Source organism: Balaenoptera borealis, assembly GCF_965194805.1.
Source record: "Balaenoptera borealis genome assembly, chromosome: 8".
Lineage (NCBI taxonomy): Eukaryota > Metazoa > Chordata > Mammalia > Artiodactyla > Balaenopteridae > Balaenoptera > Balaenoptera borealis.
In genome coordinates this window covers 41,755,580-41,769,068 of record NC_138865.1, presented here as the reverse complement: position 1 = coordinate 41,769,068, position 13,489 = coordinate 41,755,580, and the positions used below count along the sequence as shown (strand labels likewise).

General features: G+C 37.6%; 1 protein-coding gene across 8 annotated transcripts in view; it reads left to right on the top strand.

Annotated features, from left to right (window-relative positions):
• Window positions 1-13,489, top strand: part of UBAP1 (ubiquitin associated protein 1) — a gene marked incomplete at its 5' end in the record, with an annotated part of 73,731 nt that overhangs the window by 30,679 nt on the left and 29,563 nt on the right. For 4 of the 8 annotated variants that reach the window (XM_082402432.1, XM_082402433.1, XM_082402430.1 and 1 more), the window contains one exon: window positions 477-517. In XM_082402432.1, the coding sequence (XP_082258558.1) occupies window positions 477-517 (41 nt within the window). Of the gene's footprint in view, window positions 1-476; window positions 518-8,061; window positions 8,187-13,489 lie in introns of all 8 variants that reach the window. The other 4 variants (XM_082402431.1, XM_082402435.1, XM_082402434.1 and 1 more) reach the window with 2 other exon arrangements.

Below are 13,489 nucleotides of genomic sequence, written 5' to 3'. Positions count from 1 at the left end.
CTGGTTTCTTCTTGTAGTCTCAATTTTCTTTCTTTCTTTTTTTAAGCTATTTATTGATTGGCTGCGTTGGGTCTTCGTTGCTGCGTGCGGGCTTTCTCTAGTTGCAGGAGTGGGGGTTACTCTTCATTGTGGTGCGCGGGCTTCTCATTGCAGTGGCTTCTCTTGTTGAGGAGCACGGGCTCTAGGCGCGAGGGCTTCAGTAGTTGTGGTGCGTGGGCTCAGTAGTTGTGCTGCACGAGCTCAATAGTTGTGACTTGTGGGCTTTAGAGCGCAGGCTCAGTAGTTGTGGTGCACGGGCTTAGTTGCTCTGCAGCATGTGTGATCTTCCCGGACCAGGGGTTGAACCTGTGTCCCCTGCATTGGCAGGTGGGTTCTTAACCACTGCGCAACCAGGGAAGTCCTCAATTTTCTTATAATGGTTTGTTTATATCCCCTCAAGGCATAATGCACCTAAGAAATATTTCTTTGTTTTTCAGGTTCTAAATGGCTTCTAAGAAGTTGGGTGCAGATTTTCATGGTAAGTGGACTGTTAGATATCATGGTTTAAGTTTTGATCTGATCAGAGAATTTGAAATCACATTAAGTTAAGTGTCCCTTTTTGTTTATTTAAACGAGCGGCTTGAGGAAAATAAAGTTGTACAACAATGTAGCATATTCATTCCATAGGACTTCACATAACTTTAATGTGAAGTTCAAATGGATAAACTTTAGAGTATCTCTGTATTTATTGTACTTGAAACTGCTGGAGGTAGATAGGGAGCCTGCCTATTTTGGTTGTTTTTCAGCAGTATTTTGAAGTAGTTACCATTCCTTTTCTTATTCTGGTCCATCTCTTCTCCATCAGGTGTGAAAAATTCTAAGCCTTTAGTTAACGTTTTATGATGTTTTGGTTTAGGTTTTCTCCCCCCATAAAAAGAAATGATTTACTACAAATAAGACATGATTAGCAGATCAATATATTACAGAAGTATCAGTAGTAGTAATTACAATTTTGCATTTGAAACTAATAGTTTATCATCTTTTTCTAAGATAAGACCTTCCAAAATGGAGTACATTAATAAACTTTTATTATCTGCATTTGATAGGAATGGAGGTGCCTAAGAAGTTAAAATTAGACCCTCTTTTCGTACAAAGATAAGAATTAAACATCAGAAATATCCAGACAACACAATTATTTTAAAAGGGGTTTTAAAACTAATCTTCCATTTTAAAAATCATGTCATTGTAAGAATGATTTGTTAGACTGCGTGGCAACATGTATTGTTATGCTCTTCTGATCTACAAATGGTTACTTGATAATTATCACTTCTCTGAGTCAGGGTGGTGCAGCAGTTCCTTGGTTTTTAACTTGCTTGTATATTTTTATAAAACAGCTTTAATATTTTGAACTGCCACTGTGCATATACTTACATACATTGCTTGCGTATGTTTTGTTAAATCCTTTTGGAATTAAGTCATTCAGACTCTGGAATTTGCATTCTGTGTAACCTGTCAGGCAACAGATCTTCAGGTAAGCTATCTCCTGTTGTTTAAGGATTATTACAGGGCTCTTTCAAAGTATTCAAATGATATAGAGAGGCAGATCTGTAGTTGCCTCTGATCACTTTCTCAAGGGAAAAGAGAGGACAGAGCCAAGGAGAGAGGAAAGACCTAGGGAGAGAAAAGAGCAAAAATGAAAAAATTAAATTTATAATCTTACTTCAAAAGATACGTTTTCTATCTTGAATCTTTAGAAACTCCTTTTTGATTGGAGTGAAAATAAGTTGGACCCCAGTTTATATGTTCCAGCTCAACAATCCAGAGAGAAGATTATAATTCTGAAGTTACCTGATCAATGATGACTTATTTTTTTAGGACTTCCTCCATCTCTTTACATTCCTAACCAAAATTTTATTGTTTAAATGAAATGCTCTACCTGAGTAAAATTTGAGAAGGATTTTCTCTTTCTCTCTTTGGCTGCTTCTGCTTTAATTTGCTGAGCTCCTACTTGAATTTCAGTGGCTTTAGTTGGGCTGTTAGAATAACGAATCTTATTTTTAGATATCATGTAGTTTAAGGAATAGAAATTAAAGCGAATAGGTGGAGAATATTTAATAGGCAATCTTGTAGGCATCTGAATGCAGGAAATCAAATTCAGCCTGGCCTTACAAGGCTGAAATTAGAAAGCCAGGAAACTGAGGCTACTACTCCCTCCATCTTTCACTGCTTTTCTCCGCAGATGTGCTCCATTTTTATTCTTCTGTTTATATAGACTTGCTTTCTTGGCCTACTTGTGTAGAGTGCACAGGGCCAACCAATGGCCACCCCAGTTATGGTGCTTCTTGCTACTTGATCATATAGTGGCTAGCATCATATAGCTGAAGTTTTTGTATCTTTTGGTCAAGGAAGTATCTGACTGGAACATTTTAGTTTATGAGCCTCTGGGTTGGTTCCCCCTAAGTTAGATATTATCTGACTCGGGGTTAGAGAGAGAGAGAGAGAGTGAGTGTGAGTGTGTGTGTGTGTGTGTGTGTAATTCTAGGGCACTTGGGGTGTGGACAGGGAGGTGACAACTGCTCTCATGACTGGATATGAAAATGCTTTTTTTTCTGTTTAAATACTTGGGCTGACTATATCTTATGCTGTGCTGTCTTAGGACTAGTATTTGATTTTTCTTCAAGTTCATTCTTTTCAACTGAGGTTGAACTTCTTCCACTGTCATTAATAACCACATACCCCTAAATAATAGAATAAGAAATACAAACAGTTACTTTTCAAAGGCCTTTAAAAATATTGTCCTTATATTATGCAAATTGCAAACCTTTGGCTCAGTTTAAAGCACGCCTTTCCGAATGTCAATTCTCTTTAATTTTTGACTCATTTTCCACTTGTTTAATCTAAGAAAAAAGTTATTTTCCAGAAGTGACTTTTAAAGGATTTTTAAAAATGTTTCAACAAACAGATAAGTTACTCTTTTAATATCTGGAAAAATGCCCTGATATTCTAATTTGGGAAAAAAATAAGTCTCTGTAATTGGACTTAATAAAACTAAACTCCCTCCTTTGAAACGCCAAGCTGTCATATTTATGACCATTTAGCTAACTTCTGGAAAGGTTTATTTTTCTCTTGGTTTAATTTCTACTAAGATATTGAAATACTTTTTCTATTGAGTGATAGAAAAAGGTGTTGTATTTTAGATTTTATTTTTTATTTTTATTATTGTTTTTTAATTTTTTAGCCACACTGTGCGGCATACGGGATCTTAGTTCCCCGACCAGGGATCGAACCGGTGCCCCCTGCAGTGGAAGTGCAGAGTCTTAACCACTGTACCGCCGGGGAAATCCCAATCTGTTATTGCTTTTTAAGTACAGAGTAATGTAGAGAAGTCAGCCATCATTTAATCATTATTCTCCTGTATGTCATATGCTGCCCATCCCCCTTCTTTTAAGACTTTCTTTTGTTTGCAGCATTTTAACTATGATGTGCCTTGGTTTGATTTTCTGTGTATTTATCCTGCTTGGAGTTAGCTAAACTTCTTGGATCTGTGAGTTGATGTCTTTTACTACTTTTGAAAATTTGCAGCCATAATCTCTTCGCACGTTTCTTTTGCTCCATGTCTCTCTCTTATCCTTTTGAGACTCTAATCACATATGCATTAGGCTGTTTGATATTGTCCCAGAGAACTCTTAAGGCTCTGTTCCATTTTTTTTTTCTTTTTTTCTCTTTGTGTTTCAATTCTTTTAATTTCTTCTGACTTAATTTCAAGTTCTTTGATTCTTTCCTCTTCTGAGTATTGTCTTCTGATTAGCATAGCCTGGCTTATGAACTATCAAAAATTTTTTTCTATGATACTGCATTTTTCATTTTTAGTGTTTCCATTTGTCTCTTTCTATTTCCATCTCTCTGTTGAAATTCCCCATCTGCTCACACATGTTCACGTATTCCATTAGATCCTTTAACATATTTATTATAGTTATTTTAAAGTTCTCTGATAATTCCAGTATCTTGGCTATCCCTGAATTTGGGTCTGATGACTGTTTCTTCTCTTGATGATGGATCACATTTTCTTCCTCCTTTTTTGTGTATCTTTTTTTAAATTTAATGCCAGATACTGCATATTAAAAAGCTGATTTTATAGGTTATCTTGTTTTTTGTTAGGACATGAGTAACATTTTCTTTTGACTTCACATCCTGTATTGATATCTGTATAATTGTGTGTGTGTGTGTGTGTGTGTGTATATATATATATATGCGTGTGTCTCGCTCTGTTTAACTATCTATTGATGTAATTTTGCAAGTGTTACCTGACTTACAGCTTTAAGGTAATGATAGTCATGGAATTACAATTTTCAGTTAATTTTAAGTTTGATCTGTTTTATTCTTCTTTTTCAAAAACCTCAATTTGAACACACAGTAAAATCTGAATTAAGCATAATCCAGTTTCTACCCTCTATTAGGAATTTCTCTCCCCACATGGAATTACCTTTTTTCAGAAAAACAGGCAGGTCACAAGATCATAAACATTGTCAGCAATTTAGAAAGAAACAGAATGAAACCTTCCCAGAATTTATCCTGAGTCATTACACATTCAGCCCAGTTCCTTCCACCATAGCATAATGGCGAGCAGTGTGCAGAACCTGACTTCAAGTAACTGCCACAGCCATCAGAGATGTACTTTCTTTTTCTAAATGGAACTGAGGAAAATGGGCTCAGACATCTTAGAAAGATTTTCAGTAATAAAGACTGAAACTAAAAGGTACTTGAGGGTGAGCCAGAAGATTGTTAACCACAGTGCTTTAATTCTCTGGGCCATGTGGTTGAGTTTTTATTGAATCTATTTAAAAAATAAAGTGTATTGAGAAATAAGAGAAATTGATGTCTTTAAATAGATATTCTGATATATTGGATAAAAATGAATAGTTCCTAAGGCATAGTTGGTTATATTTGCAAAAATGTTCTTTTTAATCCTCACAGCAACATCATTCATTGTACTTATGGTAGTCTCTGGCCATCATTCAAAAAGTTGCTTTTCTTGTTGCTATCTCTTAAATGCCTTTTGCCCTTTAGCCCTACCCCCTCCTCCCAATAATCACAAAACTGTTTACTCATTCCCGGTTAACGGAGTTTAAAGGGGGGAGGGGGAAGGTTAGAAGATGTGCTTAGTCACCTTGGCATTGGCTTTGTTAGTGAAATGAAACTGCTTTTTAAAGCAGTTACATGTAATTGGTGCTAATGAAGGGACACAGCAGTTGTTCCTAGGTGTTCTACTTGATCTGGTCTGTCTCTAAGCCAGGGCCTAGTTCCATTTATAGAATATAAATTGTCAGTGTATACAACACTGTCATAGTTTCCTAACTGAAAGGTAGGCAAGGAAACTGAATACCCTTCTTGAAAGATATTATCATTTGGCTCAATGAGTACTTTTGGCTCAAAAGTACTATCTTAAGTATAGTACTTTTTAACAGATGGTTTTCCCCCCTCAACTCCCCATTACCAATCTATAATAGAAGTATTCATTTAAGAAAGTTTTGTTAGTATTAATATGGATAGGTTTTCTTAGATTTGTATATCATATATGCATATAAGTATTATTATAGATAGGATTTTTCTAATATGTGTGTGTCATATAATTAACCTACTTTGAATGTATCCTTAAAAATTTTCTTAAACAAAAGACTTAATTTTGTGATTATTAACTTGACTGTAAATCTTTCCAATGCTTCTTAGAAAATGCTAGTTCCAGCTTTGTTTCCAGTTAATCAGGGCACTAGCCAAAGTTAGACTCTAACTTTCAGTAACTTTTGAGCACCTGTTTCCATGGAAGACAGATAAAAGTTCTCTACAATTAAAAAGAGTGTTGCTTTTGATCTCTGTAATATAAAGCATTTTATAAGTGGCAGAAGGTTTTAGTGTTACAACCAGAGTTTTGTTGGCAAGCTGTGATGGTACCTGATACTTCTTTTTGGTACCTCTGGTACATTTTTGTGACTTTCTTCAGAACCTTAGAAATGTGCTTACATCTTGCACGAGTACTGTGTTAAAACATTTTCATGACTAGCTTTGCCATTTTAGGTAAATCATTTTGAATTTTAATAAATACTAATTGAATGTGAGTTAGTGTGAGAGTTAAATACAAGAGAAGTGTAAGACCATGTCTTCTTTATTTATTCTCATTGAGCAAATCTCATCTGCTGGATGTCTTGCTGAGCTTGGGGGGGTGTGGATAGGAGTTTGATTAAATCCTTGATCAAAGTCTCTGGTGCAGGGTGGGGGGTAGTATAAGGATACAAACTATTAACAATACAGAATGGTAAGACCTGTTCTGAGATTGAGAAGGGAGTTGTTCTTAAGCTCATTCTTAAAGGACAAGACATAATTAATCAAGTAAATAAGGGTGGGAATGTGACAGGCATTGCCAGCTGAGAGAACACTTACAAAGGTATGACCAACTTGGAAACTTTCCTAGAGTGTTAACAGTTATGGTTATGCCTCAGAAAAATTATTAAATTGAACACAGTTGTGGATTTAATTTGCTAGCTGAGTGGGAGATAGTTAAAATGTTTTAATTCTAGCTAGAAGTTATATGGGAAAGAGGTAGACGCCCTCCCCCAAGAGTGGGAGAGGGGGCCTATTCTTCTTTCTTTTGGAAGGTTTCAGGTATATCAGAGCAATATCTACCTTGGGAAGTGGGAATGATGAGAAGATTACAAATGTATCTTGACCTTGCTTGATAAGTGTTGAAATCTACAGAGTTCTTAGAAGGAAGAGAAATCTCTTTATGGAAGAGGTGCAATTGTCTTATTCTGTCCATGAGCACTTAAGAAAATATACTAGTGTGAGACCCAGAAGTAAGCCTTATTTTACTAGCTGCTAATATTCAAAAAGCAAAATTTATTTTATGAACTATGTTTCATTCTCCCTGATGCTTCTGCCAGTTAAGTTAGCCCCAAACCTGGTCCAGAAAAGAAATCATGATCTGATTTGGAGTGTATACCTAGTGAGAGTCACATACAAGGACCACTCTCATTTTTGTCTGACCCTATAAATCGATGATAATGTCCCAATCTTTCTGTATTACGCATCTGTGATGGGCAGAGAACATTTAGGGAGTTAAAGCAGTTCAGTTGTGTATGGTTTGTGTCTCCTGATAATTCTGGTCTGATTCCCATGGTCTTGTCTGGTTTTCCTTTTTTTCATAAGTGCTGTACTTCTTAAATATTTCTACATCTCCAGAATATAGCTTAAAAAAAAAAACTAGAGTAGTTCTTTGTATTAATTAAAAAATGATTCTTACTAGAGTAAAGAAATCCTAATCAAGGAGGTTCTTTTGTGAAGATTCTATCATCAGTTCATCAGTATTTAATAAGTGCCTAATATGTACCAGGAAGTGCTGAGGTTTTGAGACTACATCAGTGAATAAAACAGACTTAAATACTTACCTGCAGGGAGCTTATATTCCATTGGGCAAGACAGACAATAAATATAATTAAAAGGCAAATTACATATATGTTAGAAGGTAATAAGTGCTATGGAGAAAAGATAGATGATGATGTGGGATTACTGCGGTGAGGGTGTGGTAGTAATTTTAAATAGGGTGGTCAGGGTAAGCCTCACTTAGAAAGTGCCATTTGAGCAAAAACTTGAAGGAGGTGAAGGAGTAAGCCATGTGAATATCTGAGGAAAGAACATTCCAGATAGAGGAAGCGGCCAGTGCAGAATTTTTGAAGTAGTTTTGACCATGTCATGGTTGAGGAATAGAGGATCACTGTGACTTAGTTCAGTGAGCCAGGAATTGAGGGCAAGAGAGGTAATGGGCGTTGGGGAGGACTTTGAGGCTACTATGAGTACTTCGGCTTTTACTGTAAGTATAATTGAATATAAACCCTAATAAGATCAAGTAACCTCAAATAGGAGTTCCTTATTAGAGATCTAGGGTCAGGAGAAGGTAAGCAGTCAGAGAAGGAACTCTGTAACTTCTAATCTTAGGATAGCATAAATTAATGTTGTATCCTAGATGTAAGATTATACCAAAACAAATAATAAGTTCTTTGCTGATATTTTGTACTTTATTTTTGATTGTAGGGACTTTCAGTTACCTTGATGATGTCCCATTTAAGATAGGAGACAAATTCAAAACACCAGCTAAAGTTGGTCTACCTATTGGCTTCTCCTTGCCTGATTGTTTGCAGGTTGTCAGAGAAGTACAGGTAAGTGGTAATTTTTAGTTAAAGTTTAGTACATTTAACATTTTAAGGAGTAAGAATTTGATGTATAGTGAAATAGAAAAAAAAAATTCTCCTGTCTCTTATTTGTGTTTCTGATAGCTCCTGTTATTGCTTGGCTCACATTGTCTCTCTCACTCACACACAGGCATGTGTACAGACGCACGCACATTTATATATGTTTATATATCTGTTACAGATCTTGTGTAATCTGATAGATTGTATGTTCCTGGGATTCTGTGCCTTGTCCAAAACAAATCCCCATTGCTCATCTGACTTGCTTCTTCCCCTCTTTCCTTCTCTCTATTAATGTCCTCACTACCTTCTTGGTCACTCAAGTTACATAGTATTTTCTCTCTGTTGTGTCTTCCCTTTGCCATTCAGTTTATCCTTACCTTATTTTTTCACCTGGGCTATTTCAGTAGCCTCTTTAATGGGCTCCTCTGCTTACAGCATTTTCCTTCTATTTTTCATATTGTTTCTAGAATAATATTCCTGAATTTAAAAACTTACAGTGATTCACCAACCCTTACTGAATCGTCTAGACATAAGGTTATGGTCGAGTACCTTAGCTCATCATCTCCTCTATATTCCCTCCAAATCAGGATACTATAGCAATTTGTTGAATGTACTGTGTGTATTACCTGTCTGTACCATGCTCTTCTCATGAGTTGTTATCCCCACTTGAAATATTCTTCTCTTTCTCACCATACTAAAAGCTGTCTGCTTGTTAAAAATCTATCTATTCTAGACTGCGCTTAAATGCCGTCTCCTCAATAGCTTCTTTTTCAACCCTTACATCTTTAAAGCTCAGTTATATATAAATGTATAAAATTACATCTTGAAAGCAGCAAATAGCCCCATGTTACGTGACTTCCTACACACTTATTGACTGCCTGCTTTTGAGTGATGCTCTGCTAGGGCTGAGGATAGAGATAAATGCCTTAATCACTTTCCTCAAGGAGCTTACAGTTTAGAGAAGGAGTTACATGGAAAAACAGAAAGGTACGCTACTCACCCAAACACTTCTTCCTGTGACTCGAGATTTTTTAAAATACAACTTCCTGGCAAAGAAGGGGGATTTACTAAGGCATTACCATGTTACTCTAAAATGTATTCTTTGAAGAAAAAAAAAAAAATTGGGAATTCCCTGGTAGTCCAGTGGAAAGGACGCTGTGTTTTCACTGCTAAGGGCCCGGGTTCGATCCCTGGTCGGGGAACTAAGATCCCACAAGCCACGCAGCACGGCCAAAAATAATAATAATAATTTAAAAAATAATAATAATACTGAAAAATAAAATAAAATGTATTCTTTGTTTTACCTTCCAGTCTTTTGTAGGGAATAATCATAGTGGGAGAACTTCAGTTACATTTTTTAAATAAAAGTTTTATTGATATAATTCACATACCACAAAATTTTCCCTTTTAAGGTATGCAAATAAATTTTTTTTTAGTATATTCAGAGTTGCATAACTATCATTACCATCTCATTCCAGAATATTTTCATCACCCTGAAAAGAGACCCAGTGTCCGTTAGCAGTCACTCCCTATTTTCCCCTTCCCCCAGCCCCTGGCAACCACTAAATCTACTTTCTGTCTCTATGAATTTGCCTATTCTGGAATATCATATAAGTGGAATAATACAATATTTAGTCTTTTATATATAACTTCATAAATATATATGTGACTGGTTTATTTTACTTTAATGTTTTCAAGTTTTATCCATATTGTATGAATGAAGTATTAGTAGTTCATTCATTATTATGGCTGAATAATTCCATTGTATTGATATATACCACAGTTTGTTAACCACTCATCAGTTGATAGACCTTTTTTTTTTTGGCTGTGTGGCTTACGGGATCTTAGTTCCCGACCAGGGATCGAACCCATGCCCCCTACAGTGGAAGTGCGGAGTCTTAAAACCACTGGACTGCCAGGGAAGTCCCCAGTTGATAGACATTTTTGATGGTTTCCAATTTTTTGGCTTTTAGGAATAACGCTGCTGTGAACTTTTTTTTTTTGGCTGCATTGGGTCTTCATTGCTGCGTGTGGGCTTTCTCTAGTTGTGGCAAGCCGGAGCTACTCTTCGTTGCGGTGCGCGGGCTTCTCATTGCATGGCTTCTCTTGTTGCAGAGCATGGGCTCTAGGCGAGCGGGCTTCCGTAGTTGCAGCACATGGGCTCAGTAGTTGTGGCGAGCGGGCTTATTTGCTCCGCGGCATGTGGGATCTTCCCGGACCAGGGATTGAACCCGTGTCCCCTGCATTGGTGGGCGGATTCTTAACCACTGCGCCACCAGGGAAATCCGTGCTGTGAACATTTGTCTACAGGTTTTCGTGCAGACATAATGCTTTCAGCTTTCTTGGGTATATACATAGGAGTGGAATTGCCGGGTCATATATATATCTTTAACCTTTTGAGGAATTGCCAGACTAATTTCCAAAGTGGCTGCACCATTTTACAATCCTACCTACACTGCATGAAGTTTCTAGTTCCTCTACATCCTTGCCAACTTTTGTTATCATCTGTCTTTTTGGTTATTTATATACATCCTAATGGGTGTGCAGTGGTCTTACGGTTTTTGTTTTTGTTTTTTTGGCCACGTGGCATTTGGGATCCTAGTTGCCTGACCAGGGTTTGAACCCACGCCCCCTGCAGTGGAAGCATGGCATCTTAACCACTGGACTGCCAGGGAATTACCTCTCTTATGGTGGTTTTGATGTACATTTCCCTAGCTACTAATAATGTTGACTATCTTAGATGTTTTTGAATACTGAATCAATACTCCTTTTGTGTATGGAGACTTTATTGGGCCAGAAGAGATAGAGATTTCCTTTATGAAGTTTTACCTTGTTCTTTTTCCTTGGTGGCTTTTTTATTGGCAGCGACAAATATTCGGTAAATACTACTCTGTGTGCAGAATACTGCTAGCAATATGATTTAAATAACACCTCCATCTTATTTCAGTAGTCCTCATATTCGCTGCCTCATTGATTCATTCAGAAGGCTTGTTTGGAATCCCACATTGTTGCCGTTAATAGGCTTTGCTGGGAATTTTCTATTTGATCAGTGTGATACACTAGTGAGTGCCTGGTACTGTGCCTGTCATACGCATCACACCCACTAATAACAAAAGAGGAGATCAAGGCTCCAAGCTCCATTCCTGTGTGGGCTAGCGGCAGTGTTTTTGTTCTCTAATTGCAGATAGCTTCCTTAAACTTTGACTGCCTAGGGTCTCCAGTGGGGGATTTGGCTGTGGTGTTGGCGCTGGCTCCCTCTCTATCCAGAGAAGAGTCAGACCTAGAGCCCTAGACAGCTTGAAGTTTCCTGTAACTTCTTCATATTTGCCCTTGCATGACAATACAAACTTGAGATTTCAGACTAAAAATCGTCAAAGTGAGCCAGTAAAACATACATAAACCTTTGCACCCAGGTCCGGAAAGTTTTCACTGAAATGGTGGTAGTGGCCACAGTAGCGGAGGGTGGCCTTTAGTGTCACGGTTTAGAGCAGACTCTGGTTCAGCAATTCATGGGCTAGAATTGCCATGTAACAGCTGTGTAATCTTGTACAGATTTTAAGGTTATTATAAGGATTAAGTAAAATAATGCATTTATAATGCTTATTCTGGTTCCTGGTACTCCATAAATGTTAGATGATGTTATTATTTATTATTGTACACTCAAAAATCACATTCTTTTTCACTGTAATATTTCTGCTGTTTTTTTCTCTCTGTTTTTTCCTATGTTCCAAGTATTCTACATTACTTTGGTAATTACAAAAAAACAAAAAAGCACTAAAGAGGAAAGAAATTTACACTTGTTTTGGGGAGTAAAACTTCAGAGATCTGTGTTTACAGGCAGTGGGAAGTTGGTCACAGCCTCAGTTTTTGGTGGAGGAAACCAGTTGCATAATTGGATTTCCTCCACAGTTAGAAGCAGCAACCTTTGCCCAGTGCTGTTTTCTCACTATTCAGTTAGTGGTAGAAAGGAAGCCCTGTGATCCCCCAAGTGTCTTTTTGGGGCCCAGTAACTGGCTCAGGGTGTGTAAGTGAACTTCTTGACATGTGCATTTCCAGGCTTCTTTTGTGTTGTTTGAAGCTGAAAGGTTTAGGGATGACCTGAGGCACTTTATTATGTTTCTTCTACTCTAAAACTCTAGGTCTACCGTGGCTCTAGGTCATGGTAGGCCTCCTTCCTCTCCCTTTCCCCTCTTTACTCTTATTGTGCCTCCAACCTTGAATGTGCACACGTTGTTTAGCTTTTACTCTTTTCCACAGTGGCTGCACCAGTTTACACTGCCACCAACAGTGTGTATGAAGGCTCCCTTTTCTCCACATCTTCTCCAACACTTGTTATTTCTTGCCTTTTTGATAATAACCATTTCAATGGGCGTGAGGCGATATCTTATTGTGGCTTTGATTTGCATTTCCCTAATAATTAGTGATGTTGAACATCTCTTCATGTGCCTCTTGGCCATCTGTATGGCTTCTTTGGAAGAATGTCTATTCAGATCCTCTGGCCATTTTTTAATCAGGTTGTTTGCTTTTTGTTGAGTTTGCATCGTAAAATCTTAAATTGATTATGTCTAGATTTCTTAATAAGCAGTTTTCCTACATTTAGAGTACAGTCTGTTCATTGTAATTTGGTAGTGGTTTAGAGCATAGAATCTGTTGTCAGACTGCCTGGGTTCAGATCCAGGCTCTACCACTTAACAGCTTTATGACCTTGAGCATAGCCCCTGTAATGTTGAAAAAATCTAGAGAACTAATACGTAAAAAGTGCTTAGAATCATGCGTGGCACCTTGTAAGTGCTTCTTAAATACTAGGGGCTGTTGTTATTATTGAGCACGGGGTCTATTTAGGGCATTGTGTTAGATAATGGAGACCTTAAGAGGGTCTAAAGCCCAGTTGCTGCCCACAAGAGGCTTGTGATAGTGCTGGGGAAATGTTTAGAGGAAGACTAAAGCTGCTTGTGGTCATATGTGCTCAGCATCAAATGATAGAGACAGACACTATGTATGAGTTCAGAGGAAGGAATGGGCCATCAGGAAAGCTTTATAGAGGAGGCAGCTGAGTTCTGCCTGAGCCACCAATGAAGAATTCTAGGAAGGGAAATGGCCTGAGGGGAGAGAAGCAAGGGAAGTGGCAAGGTACATTTGGCCTGGTATGTAGGACTAGAGGTGGTGGGAGCTCTTTCTAGTTAATTTCTAGAAGTAACCAGGGAGCATAGTTTGATTAAATCAAGTAAGATTAGGAAGTCTTAGTTCTCCTGAGTGGGAATCCTCCCATA